Source organism: Eretmochelys imbricata, chromosome 1, assembly GCF_965152235.1.
Source record: "Eretmochelys imbricata isolate rEreImb1 chromosome 1, rEreImb1.hap1, whole genome shotgun sequence".
NCBI classification, from domain to species: domain Eukaryota; kingdom Metazoa; phylum Chordata; order Testudines; family Cheloniidae; genus Eretmochelys; species Eretmochelys imbricata.
In genome coordinates, this window is record NC_135572.1 from 333,146,854 (window position 1) to 333,172,749 (window position 25,896).

The window sequence follows — 25,896 nt, forward strand, 5'->3', positions numbered from 1 at the left end:
TGAGCTCTCAGCAGCTGTGCAGGAGCGAGACCCATTGACCCCTGCTGTGCTTCCCTGTGGCGACTTTGGAGGTTGTGTCAATACATCTACTCCTACTCCACAGGCCGACCCCCCTGAATGTGGGGGAGGGGTGCAACGGCCACAGGGATTTCTGCAGCCCTAGCACTACGATCGCAGTCATGGAGCAGTCCTTCCTCCCCACTCCCTCTGCTAAGTCCACGATGGGGTAACCAGATATCAAGTGTGGAAAATCGGGATGGGGGTGGGGGGTAATTGGCACCTATATAAGAAAAAGCCCCAAATATCAGGACTGTCCCTGTCAAATCAGGACATCTGGTCACCCTACATAGTCCTGCTTGGCAGCAGTGGCACCAATACAGATATTTCCACAGGGAGACGCTTTGCGGGGGGGTGGGGAGGAATTCTGGTCTCCCCCCTCCCACTCTCCTAACAGAGACTCTGTTCTCGTCCCCACTCATCTGATCCCCTGGCCGGACTCCCCGAGTCTCCCTCAGGCTAAGAGCCCCTCCTCTCTCTTATCCACACAGTGCACAAGATGATGCCACCAGGAGTCGAGTTCTCAGCCACTCCCCTATGCTCTGCTTACAGGAACGCTCTTCCCCATGTGCAAGATAGTAACACCATTTTGATCCAGCCACCCCTCCATCTGTCTAGAAGGGTGGGCAGGTCAATTTTCAGTGGTGTTGCCACCATGCAGCCAGAGTGACTCTCTGGACCCCTCCAGCAGCAGCTGTACTGATTTACTACAGAACCACTGTTTAAAAGTGGTCAGGCCGTGCCCCCACCCCACCCCCGGCTCTGCTGCCTGTGGAACTTTAAACAAATGTAAAAATCTTGAGGGAGGGTTTTGCCCCTCCCGCGGCCCTTCCAACTGGTGCCACTGCTTGGCAGGGGGAACACGAGCTTCCCCATAATGCATATTCTCTCTGTATAGTCACTGTACATGCTTTCAAGATATTTAGATATCTTAGCTGATTTGTAAATGTTACTAGGGTATTGGCTTGATTTTCATAACCTGTGAACATAAGAACGGCCATATTGGGTCAGACCAGTATCCTGTCTTCTGACTGTGCAGGGCCAGATGCTTCAGAGGGAGTTACCAGGACAGGGCACTTTCATTGTGTGATCCACGTCCTGTCACCCAGTACCAGCTTCCAGCACTTGCAGGCTTAGGATACCTAGCACCTGGGGTTGCATCCCTGAACATCTTAGTTAATAGCCATTGATGGACCTATCCTATATGAACTTATCTAATTCATTTTTTAACCCAGTTATACTTTTGGCCTTCATAAAATCCCATGGCAATGAGTTCCACAGGTTGACTGTGTGTTGTGTCAAGAAGTTCTTCCTTATGTTTGTTTTAAATTTGCTGCCTGTTAATTTCACTGTGTGACCCTTTTCTTGTGTTTAGGTGAAGAAGTAATAACACTTATTCATGTTCTCCTCACCTTGCATGATTTTATAAATCTCTATCATATTGCCCCTTATTCGTCTCTTTTCCAAATTGAAAAGTCCCAGTCTTATTAATCTCTCCTCATATGGAAGCTGTTCCATTCCCCTAATCATTTTTATTGCCCTTCGCTGTAACTTTTCCAATTCCAATATATCCTTTTTGCGATGGGGCGACCAGAACTGAATACAGTATTCAAGGTGTGGGTGGGCCATAGCTTTACATAGAAGCATTATGATATTCTTCTGTCTTCTTATGTATCCCTTATTAATGGCTCCTAACATTGTTTGTTTGCTTTATTGATTACTGCCGCACATTGAGCGGATGTCTCCAGGGAACTATTCACAATGATGTCAAGATCTCTTTCTTGAGTGGTAACAGCTAATTTAGACCCCATCATTTTATATGTATAGCTGGGTTTATATTTTCCAATGAGCATTACTATGCATTTATCAACATTGACTTGAAATGTTACTCCCATTCTCCTTGGAAAAAACAAGCCTTAAATATGTAATGCAAATATCTAGCCAGAGTTAAACTGGATTGGTTACCTTATTTCAAGCCAAAGATTTAAATTCACTTATAATTTTTCTTTACCTGGGTCTCTGGCTTCTCCATTAAAGACAGTGTTTATCTTGGTCATTTCCTATGAAGAGACATACAATGTGAAATCAAACCTGTGAAATAATTAAAGAAGGAGGAGGAGCTGTGACTTGGACATTTTTATATGACCTGCATGTTGCATTAGGGGGAGTTTAATCAGAACTGGCGACAAAAGCCATTGTGGCTTAGGGTGTTGCCACCAAATGTTCAGAGGAGAATTAATCAGTTCTGATGTGCTCAATGACTCCAAACATGCAGTCACAAGAGGGGCATCTCCAGAGGAGAAGAGGTTTGGGAATTCCTTATGGTAGACCAAAGTTCAGATCAAGCCACACAGTTGTTTCCATTCTAATTCATAAAAACTTGTGAAACCCCCTGTTCATATTTACATCCCCCTCGCCCCATCCTTTTAATGCAACCAAAGGGTGCAATTCTGCCTTTCAGGCACTGGCCCATGTTGAGGCAGAATGGACGCATGACACTTTCTGGACAGAGAGAGAGCACACACACACATACATACAATGTGCCAGCTGCTACGCTTCTTATGGACGTGTAGTATGTATCCCTTCTGTGGCCAGGGGCTCACCTCCTGCCCTCCCTTTTTGGGATAGCTCATGCTTCTAGCCGCATTAGCCAACAGTCTTTGTGGTGTGGGGAGCATGAGGATTGCATTTATGGTTTTATGCGTTTATGTTGAGTGACACAAAGGGGAATGGGGAAGCTCGTTTGTACCCTTTCCTCTTCCCCCAAGTTCATGTACCCACAAGGCGCAGGGACAACCTGGCCCTACATTTTGGGTGCAATTTATATGGTATTGTCCATTTACCACGTCCCTCACACTAAGAAAGGTGTTGAGTAAGAAGCCCAAACCCCTCTTGTCTGTGGAATCTGTTAATGTTGTAATTCCAGGGTGAAGGTTTTCCCATGGAGCACACAGTTGGGATGGTTCCCAAAAGCTTCACACCGCATTCTTTAAGGCTGGTTTTGGCTGTAACTGAGGGTATATTTTGGGAGTGGGGACTGGTGACCTGACTGGTGAGGATGACCCCCTGCCCCCAGCTCCATCTTTTGGCTTCTGTAATTTCAGGCTATCCTGGCTTGAAGTTTCTGCCTTCCCTTCTGAGGGCTTTGTTGTCATGTTGTTCTCTGCTGCTAGCTCCCTGCCATTTGGTCCAGCTTCTTGCTTTCTTGGAGTCCCCATTCTGTCTTTCCCTTCACTGCTGTTTGCTGGGGCAGTTGAAATTACCTGTGCAACTGGATCCTTTATTCCTGGTTGAACTGGCTCCTTCGTATCTTTCCATCTTCGGGCCCCAGATTTTGAATTGTATTCATACATTTTGCCAGTGACTGGATAGGGGGAAAAACACAAACAGTTAAACTATTTCTCCTTTTAGCAGACTAATGGAAGAAAGTTTCCCTCAGCTTGTCAGTTAAAAAGGAGTAAATCTCATCAAAAGGTCTGGAAACTCTGGTCAGTTTGGCAAGCCCAACTTCTTCATCTAAGTCCTAGATTTTCTATTTTAACTATACCGGTATAGTAAAGCGGCAAAACTCCCGTACTGTGGATGCAGTTATAGAGGTGTCGAAGTGATTATCCTGGTTCACGAAGATGAGTAAGCAATACCACTATTAGGCACCTTTATAAGGATATAGCTGTGTCAATACTAGAGGCTGTAGTAGTTTATTGACCCACCCCGCTAACTGATGTAGATATCCTGGTATAACGATCTAGTGTAGACCAGCCCTAAAACACACTATTACCTAGACTAAGAAAGACTCTGTGTGTGATAGGTTTGCTACATCGAAGTAGCTAACTATTTGAACAAACAATTTGAAACACCACATGGCATCTATTGTAGACATCGTTCAACACCTTTAAACTCAGGTTAGTTGGTCTAAGTTCACCCCAGGCTCAGAGATCTGGCATCACCAAAGATCTGGCCTATTCATTGACTTTTAATTTGCCTAGAATGCTTTCCCCCTGACAGATGCTCTATACTTCAGTGAAAGATAATGGGACGATGTGTTCTCTCTGTTTACATGCTGGGGGGAACTCATAGTTACAGGTCCTGCAGTCACAAATCTTTGGTACTTTAGTGCACTGTGCAATAGTGCTTTGTTAGAAAGTACTTATAGCCCTCTGTAGACTTTAATAGTGACTCTTCCCTTGTACACTGGAAACAGGCATCCACTACTTCAGCTCATTTACTTTCCACAGATATGTAGAGAAAATTCCTGGTGTCCATTGTAATTACCTTATTGTCTAAATTACTCCTTACTTGTTAAGTGGACAAGGGCAACTAGCGGCATTGCCTATAATTAATTAAACATTATTTTTACCAGGTACTGTGAGACAAAACGACTTTTAAGGATTGGCGAGAGAAGTGGAGGTTCTATGCTATAGTTAGTACTGTATCAAGATTAATGGATCTTAACACATTAGTGAAATGTGGGCAATTTAAAAATAAAATTGGATCTCTCCTCACATGATTTGGCTACTTATAGATTAGGCACTTTAGAATAGAAAAGAATAGGGAATGTCTAATAGCCTTATATGTAGCTACCAGCACAAAAGGTGCTGAGGTTACAGCCTGAAAATGTGGATGTTTACATACGCTCCAGCAGGGCTTTCATGCAAGGTTTAGTTATTGCACCAGTGGAGTTTGCAGGACACCTGACCCAGCTCCTCTTGAGTCTGCTGAACTGAGCACTTATGAATCCAAGTCTGGCAGGTGGGATGTTGTGGCACTGTCCCCAGGATGTGCTCATTCATCCCAAAGAGCACTCGCTCTGGGAATAACCCTAGTGTGCGTGGCAGTTTTCATTTTCAACCGGCACGCACCTGCCAACACAGCCATCCTCCGCCAGGCTGCAGGAACGCACTCCTAGTGAGCGCATCTATCTCCGCTGCCCCTGCAACGTTGTACTGCAGCATAACATTTAAGTCAGGGCCTAGCACAAATGTCATCCCACTGTGGTGCATTTCAGACCCTCTGAACTCTGTAGCTAGAGCCTGAGCCCAAACAGCTTTGTATTCGTCACGTTTAGATGTAACGTTTGTAGACATTGTTCACAGAGCCATGTCAGTCCCAAGATATTACAAAGACAAGGTGGGTGAAGTAATATCTTTTATTGGACCAACTTTTGTTTGTGTGAGAGAGAAGCTTTCGAGCTACTTGGGAAGAGGAAGAGCACTGTGCAGCTTGAAAGCTCCACAGGTACCATAGCGGGGAGTGGCCCAGATGATACGACTGAGGGAAGGGAGCAGAAGGAGACTCCACCAGTTGAAAGGCATGAGATGCACTGTCCTAAGGTTGCGGGTTCCATGACCACCACTCCCAAGAAAAGGAGGCGGATGGTTGTGGTCGGGGACACTCTCCTCAAGGGGACTGAGTCATCTATCTGCTGCCCTGACCGGGAAAACAGAGAAGTCTGCTGCTTGCCAGGGGCTAAGATTCGCGATGTGACGGAGAGTCTGCCGAGACTCATCAAGCCCTCGGACCGCTACCCCTTCCTGCCATTCCACATGGGCACCAATGATACTGCCAAGAATGACCTTGAGCGGATCACTGCAGACTACGTGGCTCTGGGAAGGAGGATAAAGGAGTATGAGGCGCAAGTGGTGTTCTCGTCCATCCTCCCCGTGGAAGGAAAAGGCCGGGGTAGGGATCGTTGAATCATGGAAGTCAATGAATGGCTACGCAGGTGGTGTCGGAGAGAAGGCTTTGGATTCTTCGACCATGGGATGGTGTTCCAAGAAGGAGGAGTGCTAGGCAGAGACGGGCTCCACTTAACGAAGAGAGGGAAGAGCATCTTCACATGCAGGCTGGCTAACCTAGTGAGGAGGGCTTTAAACCTAGTGAGGAGGGCTTTACCGGGGGAAGGAGACCAAAGCCCTGAGGTAAATGGGGAAGCGGGATACCAGGAGGAAGCACGAGCAGGAGCGTGTGAGAGGGGAGGGCTCCTGCCTCATACTGAGAACAAGGAGCGATCAGCGGGTTATCTCAAGTGCCTATATACAAATGCACAAAGCCTGGGAAACAAGCAGGGAGAACTGGAGGTCCTGGCAAAGTCAGGGAATTATGATGTGATTGGAATAACGGAGACTTGGTGGGATAACTCGCATGACTGGAGTAATTTCATGGATGGGTATAAACTGTTCAGGAAGGACAGGGAGGCCAGAAAAGGTAGGGGGAGTTGCACTGTATGTAAGGCAGCAGTATGACTGCTCAGAGCTCAAGTATGAAACTGCAGAAAAACCTGAGTGTCTCTGGATTAAGTTTAGAAGCCTGAGCAACAAGGGTGACGTCATGGTGGGAGTCTGCTATAGACCACCGGACCAGGGGGATGAGGTGGACGAGGCTTTCTTCCGGCAAGTCGCAGAAGCTACTAGATTGCAGGCCCTGGTTCTCATGGGCGACTTCAATCATCCTGGTATCTGCTGGGAGAGCAATACAGCGGTGCACAGACAATCCAGGAAGTTTTTGGAAAGTGTAGGGGACAATTTCCTGGTGCAAGTGCTGGAGGAACCAACTAGGGGCGGAGCTCTTCTTGACCTGCTGCTCACAAACCGGGAAGAATTAGTAGGGGAAGCAAAAGTGGATGGGAACTTGGGAGGCAGTGACCATGAGATGGTCGAGTTCAGGATCCTGACACAAGGAAGAAAGGAAAGCAGCAGAATACGGACCCTGGACTTCAGAAAAGCAGACTTTGACTCTCTCAGGGAACTGATGGGCAAGATCCCCTGGGAGAATAACATGAGGGAGAAAGGAGTCCAAGAGAGCTGGCTGTATTTTAAAGAATCCTTATTGAGGTTACAGGGACAAACCATCCCGATGTACAGAAAGAATAGTAAATATGGCAGGCGACCAGCTTGGCTTAACAGTGAAATCCTTGCTGATCTTAAACACAAAAAAGAGGCTTACACGAAGTGGAAGATTGGACAAATGACCAGGGATGAGTATTTAAATATTGCTCAGGCATGTAGGAATGGAATCAGGAAGGCTAAATCACACCTGGAGTTGCAGCTAGCGAGGGATGTTAAGAGTAACAAGAAGGGTTTCTTCAGGTATGTTGGCAATAAGAAGAAAGCCAAGGAAAGTGTGGGCCCCTTAATGAATGAGGGAGGCAACCTAGTGACAGAGGATGTGGAAAAAGCTAATGTACTCGATGCTTTTTTTGCCTCTGTCTTCATGAACAAAGTCAGCTCTCAGACTACTGCACTGGGCAGCACAGCATGGAGAGCAGGTAGCCAGCCCTCTGTGAAGGAAGAAATGGTTCGGGACTATTTAGAAAAACTGGACGTGCACGAGTCCATGGGGCCGGATGCGTTGCATCCGAGAGTGCTAAAGGAATTGGCGGATGTGATTGCAGAGCTATTAGCCATTATCTTTGAAAACTCATGGCGATCCGGGGAAGTCCCGGAAGATTGGAAAAAGGCTAATGTAGTGCCCATCTTTAAAAAAGGGAAGAAGGAGGATCCTGGGAACTACAGGCCGGTCAGCCTCACCTCAGTCCCCGGAAAAATCATGGAGCGTGTCCTCAGGGAATCAATTCTGAAGCACTTAGACGAGAGGAAAGTGATCAGGAACAGTCAGTATGGATTCACCAAGGGAAAGTCATGCTTGACTAATCTAATTGCCTTCTATGATGAGATAACTGGTTCTGTGAATGAAGGGAAAGCAGTGGACATGTTATTCCTCGACTTTAGCAAAGCTTTTGACACTGTCTCCCACAGTATTCTTGTCAGCAAGTTAAAGAAGTATGGGCTGGATGGATGCACTACAAGGTGGGTAGAAAGTTGACAAGATTGTAGGGCTCAACGGGTAGTGATCAATGGCTCCACGTCTAGTTGGCAGCCGGTATCTAGCGGAGTGCCCCAAGGGTCAGTCCTGGGGCCGGTTTTGTTCAATATCTTCATTAATGATCCGGAGGATGGTGTGGATTGCACCCTCAGCAAGTTTGCGGATGACACTAAACTGGGAGGAGTGGTAGATATGCTGGAGGGTAGGGATAGGATAGAGAGGGACCTAGACAAATTGGAGGATTGGGCCAAAAGAAATCTGATGAAGTTCAACAAGGACAAGTGCAGAGTCCTGCACTTAGGACGGAAGAATCCAATGCACCGCTACAGACTAGGGATCGAATGGCTAGGCAGCAGTTCTGCAGAGAGGGACCTAGGGGTGACGGTGGATGAGAAGCTGGATATGAGCCAACAGTGTGCCCTTGTTGCCAAGAAGGCCAATGGCATTTTGGGGTGTATAAGTAGGGGCATTGCCAGCAGATCGAGGGATGTGATCGTTCCCCTCTATTCAACATTAGTGAGGCCTTATCTGGAGTAGTGTGTCCAGTTTTGGGCCCCACACTACAAGAAGGATGTGGAGAAATTGGAGAGAGTCCAGCGAAGGGCTACAAAAATGATTAGGGGACTGGAACACATGAATTATGAGGAGAGGCTGAGGGAACTGGGATTGTTTAGTCTACGGAAGAGAAGAATGAGGGGGGATTTGATAGCTGCTTTTAACTACCTGAAAGGTGGATCCAAAGAGGATGGATCTAGACTATTCTCAGTGATAGCAGATGACAGGACAAGGAGTAATGGTCTCAAGTTGCAGTGGGGGAGGTTTAGGTTGGAAAAACTTTTTCACTAGGAGGGTGGTGAAACACTGGAATGCGTTACCTAGGGAGGTGGTGGAATCCCCTTCCTTAGAAGTTTTTAAGGTCAGGCTTGACAAAGCCCTGGCTGGGATGATTTAGTTGGGATTGGTCCTGCTCTGAGCAGCGGGTTGGACTAGATGGCCTCTAGAGGTCCCTTCCAACTCTGTTATTCTATGATTCTATGAAAGCTTGTATCTCTCACCAACAGAAGTTGGTCCAATAAAAGCTATTACCTCACCCACCTTGTTGCTTTAGAGCTAAGGTAGTCTGGAAAGCCTAAGGAAAGGACATGTCATATATTTGTACACAATAGGTTGTGGGGCTGCTACAAGGTAACCAATCCAGTTTATTTCTAGCCAAACATTTAAATTCACTTTTAATTTTTCCTTACCTGGATCTGTGGCTTCTCCATCAAAGACGGTGTTTATCCTGGTCATTTCCTATGAAGAGACACACAATGTGAAATCAAACCTGTGAAATAATTAAAGAAGGAGGAGTAGCAGTGACTTGGACATTTTTACCTACATGGATTGAAGCAGATTTATATGACCCGCATGTTACATTAGGGTGAGTTTAATCAGAACTGACAACAAAAGTCATTGTGACTTAGGGTGTTGCTACCAAATGTTTAAAGGAGACTTAGTAGGGTCTGACCTTCTAAATGACTCCAAATGTCATGTTAGAAGTACGCAAGTCTCTATTACCTGGAATTAATCACGTCATTTTGCTGCATCATATCAGAACTAAAAAATTTAGAACTTGAGTCTCCCCTCAGTTACACTGCTTCTGGTCAGGAGTAACGCTGTTGAAGTCAATGAAGTTACACCGTGTAAAATTGGTTTGAATGGAGAAATAGGCCTTTTGTTGTTCTCCTTCTGCTTGGCCTTCGGATAATAATCTCCTTTCTGACCCCCGTGACTCCACCTCTCTTGTGTCTGATATAGGAGGATGGAAAATGTAGTCTGGATGGGGAGCCCAGTCCATTGAGGTGACTGGGGGGGATGATGCACCTGAACTACAACTCCCAAGAGGCACCACAGTGGGATTTCTGAATAGAACATTTTCAGGTTTTGGCCAAAAACATTTTGATATTTGGGTGTTTTTGTTTGTTATAATGAAAAGTCAAAATATATCACGGAAACAAAATTTTTCATGAACCATGTTTGCTTTAGTTGAAAAACCAATTCCCTTCTAAAGCAACTTCGATGGAAAATTTTCGACCAGCCCAAATGACAGCATTGTGTAGCCTGAATAGCTCAAGATTCCTTCTTTTCAGTGCCTGCTTTCTCAGTGTTTAATATCACATATTGGGCCAGATTTAACAGGTCATATTGGTTTGTTTTTCCAAAGTCACTAAATAAAAACCCTGACCTGGTTCACCCCATTTCCATCTCCTCATCCAATCCCTCCATAAATCAAAATGCCCTTCACCGTAATCCTTTCCTCAGGTAGGAAGGTAACAAGCTAGACGGTTGAAAATCCTTACCCTAAAGGCCCACAAACAAATTATGGACCTAACAAACCCTGCTAAGTGTCACCATTCAGTCACTCTGCTTCCCACTGAATCCCGTTACTCACTGTATTTTGTGTGTCTGTCTGGATTGTAACTCCGTTCAGGCAGGGATCTGGGTGAAATCCTGGCCCCACTGAACTCAATGGGAGTTTTGCCATTGACTTTAATCAAGCCTGGATTTCACCCCTCCTCTATAAAACACTGTTGGTGGATAAGGAGCTTCATGCTTAGCAGATTGGGCTCCAGACTGGGAGTCGGGACCTGCACCCATTCCCATCTCTACTATTGACCTACTGTGTGATCCTGGGCAAATCACATCTCTCTGTTTCCCTTCCTACTCTTTACCTGTCTTCTCTCTTTAGGTTGTAAACTCTTTAGGGAAGGGATTGTCACTTATATATGTACAGCATCTAGCACAACAGAGCGCCAGTCTGAGCTGGAATCTGAGTGTTACTGTTATATTAATAATAATCCTACAGTCCTTGTTTAGACCAGACTCTCATTGGCTGATAAGATCTGTGGGACCAGAATCTAATATGGCATCATTGATCCACTTGCTAAAATTCCCATTAGTATTTCTAGTGATGGCTTCCAATTCTCAGTCTGTATATATGAAAAAACCACTAGGATATGTCTACAATTAAAAAATAGCACTATTCAATATTTTTGAAATAGTGGGTTTGTAGAAAACATGTATAGTGGCAGAAACAAACTATGCCAAGAATTCTACCTTGCAATCTCCCTCATTGGCATCATACAAAAATTCCACAGGTTCTGATACCATACTTTAGGACTGGTGTGGGCCAAACACTTACTTTAGTTTGTGACTTACAGTACTTACCCAAACCTCTTCTTTCTTAACTTTCTTCTTTTCTACAGGAAATGAAATGTACATTGTAAGAAATCAGAATTTTTTTGACTGTGATAAACAGACATTAAAGCCAAGATTTTCAAAAGTGATGAGTGAGTTTGAGACACCTTTTAAAAGAAGAGCCTGACTTTCACAGGACAGATGATCAGAACTTTCTGAAAATCAGAGCCCTTTGAGGTATTTCAGGTTGGGCACCCAAAATTGCTAATCACACTTGACAATCTTGCCCTAGAAGTAGAGGTGAATAATTTGCCACAAATAATTTTCCTCAATGAATTTTACTTTCCATTGATTGTTTGAACAGATTTAGAAATTGACATGTATTCTTTATTCAAAATTATTCACACCTTTGAAGAGTGAATAATTTGCTTTGGGGATGAAATTCCCCTCTGTGCAGACAGACAGCACTAGGGCTATGCACAACTGACCTCCCAATCAAGCCATATTCTGAGGATACAGCTGCTGCAAAGTCCTTGCACTGGCCCTCTACAGGAGAGTAAATTTTACCTGTGGGGAATATTTGAACTAAAATGTAGCTTTCATGAGTATTTGCACTTGTAAAGCTTATGCACTTGCAAGTTCATGGAAGCCAAAACAAGAAAGTGTTGCAAACCCAATCAAGCAACATTCTGATTTGTAAAATGGATTGGATATTTGCAATCTCTTTCCTGCACCCAACCCCCATTTTCACTCATTCTGAGTTAGTAGAGAGTATAGGCGCCAACTTTCTAATATGCCGGGGGGGTGCTCCCCTGGCTCCACCCCTTCCCCCACAGCCACAACCCCACCCTGCCTCTTCTTGACCCATTCCGACCCCTCTGCCGAGCATGCCCCGCCAATCAGCGCCTTCTCTCCCCCCACCCCAGTGCCTCCTGCATGCTGCAGAACAGCTGATCCATGGTGGGCAGGAGGTAGGGGGAGGTGCTTATTGGCGGGGCTGTAGCAGGCAAGAGGTGCTGGGAGAAGGGGGAGGCACTGATAGGGGATTCAGCACCCACTTTTTTTTTTTCTGTGGGTGCTCCAGCCCTGGAGCACACACACAGTCAGCGCCAACAGTAGGGAGACTGGGCTTCTCTACAGCACAGATCCATGGATGCTGCCCAGTTTCAAGGGTGCGTGCTGCCTCTATATTTCTGCATTTCCATTTTTGTTCCCTCCTTTGAGGCTTTTTTTTAATCTCCCTTCAAACAACACCTCCAGCCACCAACAGGCTCTGGTGGTTGGCATGTGATGGCCTAAAATGTATAATTACTACAGATGGGTCTGAGCCTGAAAAATTACTTCAAACCATCTTCCTTTTCCCCCCTACCAACTCAACTTTTGGGGCTCAACTTGAGGCAACTTGAAGGGACCCAATTTTTCAGAAAGTACCAGGCATCCAGCCTCTGAAAAACCAGGCACCTCTAAGTGTCTCAAACCAGGCACCCAAAATCACTTGTTATAGGTAAAAAGAAAAGGAGGACTTGTGGCACCTTAGAGACTAACCAATTTATTTGAGCATAAGCTTTCGTGAGCTACAGCTCACTTGATCGGATGTTCCCCGATGAAGTGAGCTGTAGCTCACGAAAGCTTATGCTCAAATAAATTGGTTAGTCTCTAAGGTGCCACAAGTCCTCCTTTTCTTTTTGCAGATGCAGACTAACACGGCTGCTACTCTGAAACTTGTTATAGGTGAGAATCATGGCTTCCAAATTGGGATGGCCTGGTTGTGTGTGCGGTGTCCAAAAGCTGGTTGTTGCTGAGTCAGCTCAAACTGTATTTAGGAGATTGAACTAATGTAGAGTGCTGGTAAGGCTAGTTGGAAAATAATTAATAAATTCCTGCCCCACCATGCCAGAGCACTAGACATTTTCATAGATTTTTAAGACCAGAAGGGACCATTAGACCATCTATTGTGACTTGTATTGGCACAGGCCATATAATTTTACCCAGTTATCCCTGTATTGAGCTCAATACATAGGTCAGTACATGGATTATTTATCTGAAAATGGAATCACAAATTTCTCTGACTAAGGCTACGTCTCCCCTACAAGCTCGGGGTGTGATTCCCAGCTTGCATACACCTACTAGTGCTAGCTCTTATCTGAACTAGCATGCTAAAAATAGTTGCATAGCCATGGTAGCATGGGCAACAGCAGTAGCAACGCAAGCTACCAGAGGTACAAAGTACAAACCCAGCTGATCCCCGGGAATACGCTCCCAGCACAGCAAGCCCATGCCACTGCTGCCACTCTCCATGTTACTACAGCTACAGTGCTACTTCCAGCACGCTAACTCAGGTGAGAGCTAGCGTATGTGTACAGGAGCTGGGAATTACACCCCTAGCTGCTAGTGGAGATGCAGCTTAGTAAGTGGTGTGCTTGTTCTTAAGAAGTAATGAAAGCATTAAAAAAAGATACATACCTGGTGTGGTTTTCCTATAATAAAAATATAAAGTCATCAATATAGTAAAATATGCAATACCTATGCCTACAAAAATATCATGTTCCAGTTCTAGCCCTAAGAAATCCTGTTCTTTTTTGATTTGGCAAACAGGATATTTTCTTGTGTTTGACCTTTTTCGGTTTGTTTAGTTTGGGCATGTTTGTTCTGCTGCGCCTCAGCATTATTAACTACTGCTATTGAGCTACCAGAAGCAGTAAAACAGCCCTGAATATTGTTTTTGCGACTCCCAAAAGAATGGCTGTATATATATTTTTTAATCTTATCAGTAAGAGCATGGTGGAGTTATACAACCCCCCCAAAATTATACTTTAAAAAAACTACACTCCCCATCCAATACTAGGGCTGAGCTAATATCTTTTAAAATATTTGAAAGGTTTAAAATGTGACTTGAAAATATCAAGATTGCTTTTTAACAGGAGATCATGAGTCTTGACGAACCATTGTCACCAATTAATAAATAATAACAATAGCCATATTATATGCCACTGTATCCATTTGTCATTTCTACCACACATTGCTAAACTCCTTGCATACACCTCTAGAATAGTAACAATATCTTGCTGTTCATATGTTATCTCTAAGGCTGCGGGTCAGTCATGGAAGTCATGTATTGCGTGACTTTCCATGACCTTCGTGACTTTTGCAGCAGCCGATGCAGCTGTCTGAGGAGCTACTGAGGCAACCCCTGGGCCAGCAGCAGCAGTAGTGTGGGAGGGGGCCTCAGGGCTGGGGCAGGAGATTGGGATGTGGGGAGGTGCTTACCTAGTGGGGGAGGCTCCCTGGAAACAGCTGGGATGACCCTGCAACTCCTGACTAAGGCGGAAGGGCCAGGGGGCTCTGTGCGCTGTCCCTGCTTGCAGGCACCACCCCCGCAGTTCCCATTGGTTGCGGTTCCTGGCCAATGGGAGCTACAGATCCAAAGCTCGGCAGGGGTAGTGCGCGGTGACCCCCTGGCCTCTAGGAGCTGCAGGGACATGGGGAGCCAGGTAGGGACCCTATCAGCCCTGCCAACTGCCAAACCTCCCTCCCTCCCCCCCAGCACCAGCACGGGTCCCGGGCTGCGTGCCAGCACCCGCCCCCCCCCCCCCCCCCCAGCACCAGCACAGGTCAAGGGCCAGCACCCGCAGCACCCCCAGACTCCCCACCCCCACCCCAAGCACCCACAGGCCCCAGGCCAAGTTTTAGTTTTGGGTAATAGTACAAGTCACAGACAGGTCACGGGCCGTGAATTTTTGTTTACTGCCCAAGACCTGTCCGTGACTTTTACTAAAAGTACCCATGACTAAAACATAACTTAGGCTATCTCTCATTCTGAAAGATTTGAGCACAATTGGGCCATGATCCTGATTGGGACTTCTGGTGGTAACAATAAACATTTAGTAATTACGATTATTATTATTTCTGCTAGTGATGTTCAGCTAAAGCATTTGCTAAAGTATCAGTAAATCCACCAAGGGTTTCTATGTCTTTTTGATTTGACTATCTCTTTAAAGAATCAACATCTTATTCCAACAACTATTAAAGTTTATTACAGCAAATGACACATTGCTCTAAAATATTCAAAGTATAAATTCCATTAATTCTCAGAGTTTCAAGTTGTCTTTATAAGTAGTGGGTATTTCTCAATAGTAATAACAAACTCACTATTTCTCAAGGAAACTAGTGTTTATGTTCTTTTTTTTGGTTACTTACAGTGCTCTTTTATTTGCTTTGGGTTTTGGTGGACAGTAGGTACGGATATATTTTGCCAGCAGGAAGGATAGGTATCCAAGCAGTCCAAGCAGTAGCATGCTGCCAACAGAAATGAGGAACGGCACATACCAAGCTGATTCAGAATAAATATTTTCTGTTCTGATAAGAAGTGTAATGGCAGGCTTTGAAAAAAAAATAAAACAGAAAAGGTTCTTAAATGCTGCAAACTGAATTTTGTTGACAACTAGTGTAGAAAGTATGTTTCTGATTGTGCTCCTGTATTTTATAGTAAAACATGCATACGTGTGTTTAAAAACTTTGGATTGCCTTAGGGTATGTCTACACTGCACTCAGGAGGTGTGACTGCAGCATGTGTAGGCATATCCTAGCTAACCTTGAAGCTAGCTTGAGTAACAATATCAGTGTGGCTGCAGCAGCAGGGATGGTGGCACAGCCCCTAGCCATTTAAATATGTACCCAGAGTCCTGGGCGGAGTGGTACTCAAGAAGGTAGCCTATCTTGGACTGCTGCCTCCTCCACTGAGATTGTTACTTGAGCTAGGTTTGATCTAGCTAGATCAAAGCTAGCTCAGGTATGTTTACCCATGCTGCAATCCCATCTCCCGACTGCAGTGAAGATATACCCTTAGACAACGAGAACTTTCTACCTCACTATCTTAGTATATGGAAGTACAGGAAATGCTGCCCAGTGTTGAGGTAATAGTTTCTAGTTATCTAAGGCAAAACTGGAAAGTTTTAAAGCACTACCATTGTATGCAGTTCAATGCCAATGTAGTAGGAATACTGTTACAATACATTACATAAAAATAGGTGAAACCCCAAATTCTCATGTGACCTTCCTTGGCTCTAGAAAAAAGCCTAAACACAAAGTTGTGAGCTATATCAGAGGTCCCCCCAAATGAGAGGTATTCAGAAACAGAGTTTTGATTTGGCCCATTATTAAGGAGTTAACAGATCCATTGTTAAGGTTGTATTTTGAAACGGGCATAACATGGAGCATAAATTATTGTTTTTTCTCTACTGCGGAGTCCTTTCTGTGTGAAATTTTACACTATTCATTTTCATTGCCTTTGAGTTTCCTATATAGTTTTCATTAAATTTTTGATTGCTTTCTGCACTAAATTCATCAGGGTTTCTGGCTATTCCTTATTGCTGGGAGGCTAGTAGCGTGAGGGAAGCAGAATTGGGGTTGTGATAGGTGATCTGTGGTGCGTGGTAGTTTGTGGTAATAGTAAAGTGTGTGGCTGTGGGAGAAGGGGTAGAGAGTAAGTACCGGTAAGCAGTTTAACATCTGATTTCTATAGTTTGGTGGGTGTGGAAATCTTAACTCATTCACTACAGGGTATTTTTGTATATTACTAGAGATAGGAGTCAGTTAGGAAGTTTGGATCCAGGCATTTTCAAAGCAAAGCTCTTGTGATTTCAAACATTCCATGTGTGAGATTCTGGGTTTCTGATCCAGGCCTGTGTCTACTTGGCTCATCTGTGGGTTTACTAAGGGCACAGCATGTAAGATTCCACTCCCTCGTCCACCCTCTGCAACCTCCCCACATCTTGGTTCAGGTGCGCTGGGGAGAGTAGGGACTGATGCCAGCAAGCAGGGGGGCAGAGAGGGGTGAAGAATGGGGGAGACCCGTGGCTGCACACCCCTCTTTTTTAAAACACCAGCCAGTAGAGCTGACATGGCGCAGGATGACAGAAGCAAACTGCATCTGGTAAAGTGCTGGCACAAATTGCCTTCCTCTGAGGGAAATGATGGAGACAGGGAAAGAATTGTGACTCTGAACCACAGTTCTTCCTGAGGTGGCTCAGCTATGGACCATCCCATATATACAAAGGTGGATTAAGGTTTCCCTGGGCCAGAGTAAGTGAGGGGGCCCCTAGGCATCCCTTCTGTCTGCAGCCCCACCCGCAGCCCCACCCTTTTTTGCCCCTTCCCTGGGACCACACCCCTGTTCCACCCAGGGTCCCCCCCATTCCGCCAGTCCCACAACCCATTTGCTCTTTTCTGCCCCGCCCCCACGGTGGCCCCAAGATGGGAGAAGCTCTGTCCCTGTGACACAGCCCCAGGCTGCAGCAGGGAGTGAGAGCTCCGAGGAGCGCAGTAGGGGTCTGGGTGCTGGGGCTTCCCCTATCACCTCCCATGCTTCTGGGGGGGGAACAGGGTCGGGGTGCTGGGGCTTCTCTCGCCTGGTGTTTCTGCCGGAGAGCGGGGTCAGGCACAGGTGCTCCCCCTGCCGTCCCGTGACTTCTTCCAGAGATGGGGTCAGGGTACTGAGGGGGCTTCCCCTGTCCCTGGCTTCTGCCGGGATGGGGGTGGGGCACTGCAGGGTTTTCCTCCATCCCGCGGCTTCTGCCAGGGACAGGGTCAAGGTGTGGGGGGGTGCTGTGGGGTTTCCCCTGTCCCGCAGCTTCTACCAGGGACGCAGTCTGAGGACCTGGGGGTGGGCTTCCCCTATCCTGTAGCTTCTGTCAGGGATGGGGTTGGGGATGCTGGGCAGGGCTTCCCCCGCCCCACCCGCCAGGTGGCTGAAGCCAGGGCCCCCCAGTTGGCCTGGGCCCCATGGGCCCAGTGGCTAAACTCCCACTGCATATGTAGGGCATTGACCAAAGGCTCCATCCCACACTTAGCGTTTCTTTGCAACTTTGTGTGTTTGAAACAGAAGAAACATTGGATGAGGGTGAGTGGGATATGCGAGAGGTGTAGACAGTCACTGGGTGTAATATTTGGGTGACCCAAGTGATGGAGAAATATCCCTTCTGGCTGTTTGAAAGCTAGTTTTGTGCTACCTTTTTTCGATCTTCACACACAAAGATTAATCTGTGTATTAATTAATTTGTGTATTCCATCATTAGAGAAACATACAGATGTGTGAGTCAGCCAAAGCAGTGTATAGCTAGGAACCAAAAACCAGTCTCTGAGAAATGCATGAAGAAAAGTTAATATCCCAGGCAAAGGTTAACGCCTGCTCTCTCCTTATCAATGCAGCTGCCAACGTCTATAACTTCTCAATTGTCTGCTCTAACAGTCTCCCCATGGTAGGCTCGAAGGCTCAGGCAGGGCCCATCTGTTTTCTCAGGCTTTCAGGGAGAGTGGGAGTTAGAGGGGATGGCATGTAGAGTATGTTGCAGAATGGGGTATTTTTAATCAATTATTTTATTATGGCTTGATATTTTGACAAGGGGATAGGCTTTGGGATGCTTTCTTGTATTGGCTATGATCTTAGGTGATGGCAGGGTACCTGGACCTTTGGGTAGGTGCCTTTTTTGTTGTAGAAAGTTAAATAAACATTATGGGTTTGTATATGGGTCCAATCCTGCAAGACACTGAGCTCCCTGTCTCCCACTGACTTCACTGTAAGTGGAAGACGCTTACCCTTGCTTAGGATTGGGCCCACAGTAATTCTTGTGTTCTTTTGAGTGCACTTACCCTCCGTTGTTTTAATTGTCCCACACAGATCCCCCATGCAACAGCCACAGAATTAAGTTGAAGATTCAGAATTTCAGTGAACTTACTGTAGTAGTGATGGTAGTAGTTGGGTTTGGGATAACTTTGATGCTTAATGTCACTGTCCCAGTTTCGATGAGGGCTGTAGCTCTGTTCGAACTTGACAGCAAATTGTCATCTGTTATATAGACGCGCAGTCTGTAGTCCCAGATTCTATCCAAACCACTGTCATAGTCAAATCTAGATGCAAGAATCAACTGAGAGATGTTGGAGCCAGCACTTGGTGAAAAAGTGAAATGATTATTCACGTTACCTAAAAGTAGAAGCAAAAAAATCCACATAAAACTAAGTTCGCGGATGACACTAAACTGGGAGGAGAGGTAGATATGCTGGAGGGTAGGGATAGGGTCCAGAGTGACCTAGACAAATTAGAGGTTTGGGCCAAAAGAAATCTGATGAGGTTCAACAAGGACAAGTGCAGAGTCCTGCACTTAGGATGGAAGAATCCCAGGCACCGCTACAGGCTGGGGACCAACTGGCTAAGTGGCAGTTCTGCAGAAAAGGACCTGGGGATTACAGGGGATGAGAAGCTGGATATGAGTCAACAGTGTGCCCTTGTAACCAAGAAGGCTAACGGCATATTGGGCTGCATTAGTAGGAGCACTGCCAGAAGATCGAGGGAAGTGATTATTCCCCTCTATTCGGCGCTGGGGAGGCCACATCTGGAGTGCTGAGTCCAGTTTTGGGCCCCCCATTACAGAAAGGATGTGGACAAATTGGAGAGAGTCCAGCAGAGGGCAATGAGAATGATTAGGGAGCTAGGGCACAAGACTTATGAGGAGAGGCTAAGGGAACTGGGCTTATTTAGTCTGCAGAAGAGAAGAGTAGGGGGAAGGGGAGGATTTGATAGCAGCCTTCAACGACCTGAAAGGGGGTTTCCAAAGAGATGGAGCTAGGCTGTTCTCAGTGGTGACAGATGACAGAACAAGGAGTAATGGTCTCAAGTTGCAGTGAGGGAGGTCTAGGCTGGATATTAGGAAAAACTATTTCACTAGGAGAGTGGTGAAGCACTGGAATTGGTTGCCTACGGAGGTGGTGGAATCTCCATCCTTAGAGGTTTTTAAGGCCCAGCTTGACAATGGGATGATTTAGATGGGGTTGGTCCTGTAGGGTGTTGGACTAGATGACTTCCTGAGGTGGCTTTAAGACATCTTTTTGTGCCCTCCCAATCCTGGGCTGTTCTGGGTCACCGGCTTAATTTAGGGCTTGTCTACACTTAAAACATTACAACAGCATAACTGCACCACTGTAGCACTTCAGCATAGACACTACCTACGCTGATGGGAGGGATTCTTCCATCAGCATAGCTAATCCACTTCCCTGAGAGGTGGTTTAGCGCTGTCTACATGGGGACATAGGTTGTCTTAACTACGCCACTCAGGTTTGTGGATTTTTCACACTCCTGAGTGACGTAGTTCTGCTGATCTCATTTTCTAGTGTAGCCCAGGCCTTAAGCAGCATCCCTATGGCTGCACTATGGGTCTCAGCACTGCCTTGTATCTGTGGAGACCCACCAATTGACATGCCTCTTTCGCTCCCAGCTTCGTCCCCTGCATGTCCCCTATACAAGGCTTTGTCCTCGGAAGATAGCCTTACCATTCTTTCCTCAGAGCCTGCACCAGGAGACCCCTCCCATGGCCAGGACCAGGGCTTTTAGAGCCCCTTTATGCTACTCTGAGCCTTTTATGTTGTATAAAGGGACTGGAGTGGGGGTGAGGCTCTCACCCTCTCTGCTTAAGATATTTGTCTGCATCACCTGTTTAATCATTACCCCATTCTCAGCTACTGCCTCAAAAGCAGAAGTTTTTCCTAAGTTCAAATGGCTCCCTTTTTGTGAAATGAGGCAACACCAAATGTCTCAGCACCTGGCTTATAATTGATTTTTGTGTCCAAGCACACGTTCTTACAAAGGGATTTTAATGAGTACAGCATGGAGTTAGGACACAAGTTTTGTCGAGCAGTTTGGAGCAGTGCCCCAAATTCCACTCTGTTACACTGATAGAAATCTGAAATCCTGGAACTTCATTAAGTCCACTGGGGTTTTTCCAGTGTACCTGTTATAATTGAAAGTACAACTTGTCCCTGTGTACAAGAGGAGTAGCAGTCTGGCTGGCTCCAGTGAGTCAATGTGAGTTTTGCCATTAATTTAAATGGAAGCTCTCACTAGCTAATCTTTAAGTTATTTCTAAAGTGCCTGTCTATCACCATCTTATTAAACCCTAGCCAATATCAGCATTAGCATGTAACATGTACTAGACTTTTTTGTTCACAAAATCAAATGGACTGTCTATATCCAAGCATTTTCCCCATGCACCAGGCATGTAACAATGACATTCAAGAGTCAAACAAGTGCAGTACCTGAATTAATGAAGTACCGGAAAGATCTGGGACTAGAATCGCGATCAACACACTCTATCCTGAAACTCTCAATGTTGGTCCCAACAGCTAGGTCTACAGGGATTGCCAATGAATAGGTATTGGCTGAACAAACTGGTTTTTCATCATTTACTTCAAGAACATTGATGGTTACCTGAAAGAGAGCCATCTGATCAGGTGAGATTCTTCCAGTATGCTGTGCCAGAATATTACCAGCTCTAGTAGCTGGTAGGATTTGTTCTTCATTCTTTTTATTGACAGTAGTTAAACAAGAGTGGCAGGGAAGGTCCATTAATTTAGTTTTTGCCTTGGACATGTTAAAGTTCAAGAGATTATGAACTCATGTTGTGACCGATGTTTCTTTAGAACTCAGATTCATTAAGGCAATTATGTTCTAACATTGAACTTTCTTTTATGTGGAACTTCTGATTTTTTTGAATTGCCTAAAGTATGTCATAGTCAGAATGGAAAATAATACTTTACACTTATTAGATCTAGCCAGTCAAGGTTCTCAAAGTGCTTCACAAATGTTAATTAAGCTTCCTGACATTTAATAATAATTCAGCGACTGAGGTTTTAAGGCCTGGTTTGACAAAGCCCTGGCTGGGATGATTTAGTTGGGGTTGGTCCTGCTTTGAGCAGGGGGTTGGACTAGATCAGTGGTTCTCAAAGCTGGTCCACCGCTTGTTCAGGGAAAGCCCCTGGCAGGCCGGACCGATTTGTTTACCTGCCGCGTCTGCAGGTTCGGCCGATCGTGGCTCCCACTGGCCGCTCCTGGTTCGCTCCAGGCCAATGGGGGCTGCGGGAAGCAGCACGGGCCAAGGGACGTGCTGGCCCTCCCTTCCTGAGGTCTCTTCCAACCCTAATCTTCTATGATCCTATGACTGTTCCATGCATGAAGGGAGCCCTTCTCATGTAGATCTACCCTTCCCCATGTGGAGATGAGGGGCAGTGAGAAGGTAAACATTCTCCCCCCAACACTCCTTGTTCCTTCACCAAGCAGTTATTGGCTGGAATGGAAAATTGGGTCTAAATTCTTGGAGATAATACAATTTTTTTGAATAGCAAAATCAAATGTAATGCAAAAATGGGGTAAAGAGAGATGTTAACCACTGAAGGAAAGAGTTTATATGCACAGAAGTTTGGTGTTCTCTGAAACATATAAGGAGTGAATGTAAGTTTATGTATACACTTAAAGCAGTGTGTACAGTACACAGGGCCATCCTTAGGCATACACAACATACGCAGCTGCGTAAGGCACCTGAAAATTTGGGGCACCACTGGGTCTTTGTGTCCACCTCCCTGGCTTTCCTATCCCTGTTCTGACTCTTTCTGCAGGCTCCCACAGCTGGCTGCTGCAGCCTGGTGAGTCTTCCTCGGGAGGGGATCTAGTATTTAAAAGGTTTCAGAGTAACAGCCGTGTTAGTCTGTATTCGCAAAAAGAAAAGGAGTACTTGTGGCACCTTAGAGACTAACCAATTTATTTGAGCATAAGCTTTCGTGAGCTACAGCTCACTTCATCGGATGCATACTGTGGAAAGTATAGAAGATCTTTTTATACACACAAAGCATGAAAAAATGGGTGTTTACCACTACAAAAGGTTTTCTCTCCCCCCACCCCACTCTTCTGCTGGTAATAGCTTATCTAAAGTGATCACTCTCCTTACAATGTGTATGATAATCAAGGTGGGCCATTTCCAGCACAAATCCAGGGTTTAAACAAGAACGTCGGGGGGGGGGGGGCGGACATGAGGGGAAATAGGCTTGAATAGAGACTGGGAGTGGCTAAGTCATTATGCAAGATAACCTAAGTTAATTGTATCCAATTTGCAAATGAATTCCAATTCAACAGTCTCTCCCTGGAGTCTGGTTTTGAAGTTTTTTTGTTGTAATATCGCAACTTTCATGTCTGTAATCACGTGACCAGAGAGATTGAAGTGTTCTCTGACTGGTTTCTGAATGTTATAATTCTTGACATCTGATTTGTGTCCATTTATTCTTTTACGTAGATACTGTCCAGTTTGACCAATGTACATGGCAGAGGGGCATTGCTGGCACATGATGGCATATATCACATCGGCGGATGTGCAGGTGAACGAGCCTCTGATAGTGTGGCTGATGTTATTAGGCCCTGTGATGGTGTCCCCTGAATAGATATGTGGCCACAGTTGGCAACGGGCTTTGTTGCAAGGATAGGTTCCTGGGTTAGTGGTTCTGTTTTGTGGTATGTGGTTGCTGGTGAGTATTTGTTTCAGGCTGGCGGGCTGTCTGTAAGCAAGGACTGGCCTGTCTCCCAAGATTTGTGAGAGTGTTGGGTCATCCTTCAGGATAGGTTGTAGATCCTTAATAATGCGTTGGAGCAGTTTTAGTTGGGGGCTGAAGGTGACGGCTAGTGGCGTTCTGTTATTTTCTTGTTAGGCCTGTCCTGTAGTAGGCGACTTCTGGGAACTCTTCTGGCTCTATCAATCTGGGGTGGGGTGGGGGGAGAGAAAACCTTTTGTAGTGGTAAACACCCATTTTTTCATGCTTTGTGTGTATAAAAAGATCTTCTATACTTTCCACAGTATGCATCTGATGAAGTGAGCTGTAGCTCACGAAAGCTTATGCTCAAATAAATTGGTTAGTCTCTAAGGTGCCACAAGTACTCCTTTCACTTTTAGTATTTAAAAGTGAAAAAGCCTCCAGCCTGCCAGACCTATTAGCACAACGCTGAAACTATTAAAGAGCCATTCAAGGGGTAATGAAGTCATTTAACAGGCATTTGCCAAACCCCAGGTATATACTGCCAGTTTCTGAATTTACTGACAAAAACAGTTGTGCATTGCTGTAATATTTAGTCAGAACATGTCAGTCTACAGGACCTTAGTTTAAAATTTGCTTTAAAATATTTCATTAGTGAGTTGGTGAAGATTATAAAATCACATCTCTAAAAAATCCTTGCATAGATTTTTAGATGCACAATCATCTTTCGCCTTAAACACTTGGCTCTTCAGACATATAGTTTTTTAAATAAATCCTTCAAAAGACCACCCTTATCTAAAATACACATTTTAATTACTAAAGTAAAAAAAAACTTGCTTGGAAAGTCTCTGTCTTTCCCTTTCTCCCTTCACACCTGCCCCCTCCAATTGAAGAGAGCCCTTAAAGGCAGAACACCCCTTTCCTTCCAGATAGGGAAACTCTTTGTCCAGTTTTCTTTACTTCTGACTATCTAATGAACTAGTTTTAAGAGAACCCTCCAACAAAACCTTAGTAAGATATAAAATCCTTTGTTATGCCTAAAATCTTTGGAAACTTTAAAAAAAAAAGTTGGTGAAATTTCATAAACATTGTCTATTGTTATGGAGATCACACAAAGTAAATTAGTGTTCCCTTTTTCTAAAAGCAATGAACATTGTTATGAACACCCTAAACCTTTGTGACTGATTAATTTACTACATATTTAACTCACTGAAACAAAGACATTATTTTAATCTAGAACGATTACTTTACGAAGGCTTAAGAGTACATTTAAAATATAAAATCATCTTAGAAATACGGATTAAGAAAATGTAAAACGCAGAAGAGCTGCATCATGTATTTCGTAATAATGTTGTATTCAGCAAGACAGCTGACTCACCCTTACTACAAAGATTTTGCAAATAAATGTCTGACAAACTTCAGGGCCTATCAAAAAACCTGTGACTGACATTTTTTATTCCCAAATTTAGCGCTTTTAATTAGGTACCTTCTGCATGTCCATCCTGCGTGAGGGAGAGGATACGGGGGTCTCTGTGGGGAACTGTGATTCTCCGCCACCGTCTTGTTATCCTTTGCTGTCTCGTCCCGCCCCCACCTCCCACTGCCGGGCTGCAAGCTCAGGCTGCAATTGGGCATAGGGGCACCAGTTTAATAATACTATGTAGGGCCCCATAAATCCTAAGAAGAAAAGGAGGACTTGTGGCACCTTAGAGACTAATAAATTTATTTGAGCATAAGCTTTCATGAGCTACAGTTCACTTCATTGGATGCATGTAGTGAAGTGGGCTGTAGCTCACGAAAGCTTATGCTCAAATAAATTTATTAGTCTCTAAGGTGCCACAAGTCCTCCTTTTCTTTTTACGGATACAGACTAACATGGCTGCTACTCTGAAATAAATCCTAAGGACCGGCCCTGACAATACAGGTATTACACATGAAGGTATACGCCACAGTGACAGGCAGGCTGCATCCATACTTGTCACTGTGCTGTGTAGCCACATGTGGCAGTGAAAGGCTCCAGCAGTGAGGAAAGGCTCCAGCAGCTCCCCACTGCCAGAGTTTTTCACTGCATCCAGGAATGGCTCTGGAAGGTGGGAGACAGCAGAGAGAGGCACTGGCAGCAGGAAACTGCTGGAGCCTTTCCCCACTGCTGCAGCCTTTCACTGTGGTGGGGAAAGGCTCCTGCAGCGGGGAGACAACAGGACACTATGCTGCTAAAAATAGCAGTGTAGACATGAGAGGCTTTGCTTGGCCATGTAGGGTGTATAGCCTAGATATCAGGAGTGCTGGGCACTCTACTCCCCTCACTTAAGCTGTGCCTCACTGTCTACACAGCTATTTATACCCGTGCTAGCTGGGTGTGCAGTATCTGTTCTCAACGTGCTGCTGTAAGTGTAGGCATGCACTTTACGGCCTTTGTGGATACACAGAAAGCTCTCTCGCTGCCCACCAAAAATATCAAGGATGAATAACAGGCAGATAAAAGAAAGTGTTTAAAGG

The 25,896-nt window shown here is 45.3% G+C and overlaps 1 protein-coding gene across 1 annotated transcript in view; it reads right to left on the reverse strand.

The window, feature by feature from the left end:
- Nucleotides 1–25,896, reverse strand: part of CDHR3 (cadherin related family member 3) — a 74,883-nt gene that overhangs the window by 1,718 nt on the left and 47,269 nt on the right. Inside the window, exons 13-20 of the mRNA XM_077807864.1 lie at nt 21,139–21,310; nt 18,789–19,033; nt 15,253–15,434; nt 13,519–13,532; nt 11,077–11,117; nt 9,123–9,171; nt 3,321–3,421; nt 2,069–2,117 (exon numbers count right to left, since the gene is read on the reverse strand). Of these exons, the coding sequence (XP_077663990.1) occupies nt 2,069–2,117; nt 3,321–3,421; nt 9,123–9,171; nt 11,077–11,117; nt 13,519–13,532; nt 15,253–15,434; nt 18,789–19,033; nt 21,139–21,310 (853 nt within the window). The remainder of the gene's footprint in view (nt 1–2,068; nt 2,118–3,320; nt 3,422–9,122; nt 9,172–11,076; nt 11,118–13,518; nt 13,533–15,252; nt 15,435–18,788; nt 19,034–21,138; nt 21,311–25,896) is intronic.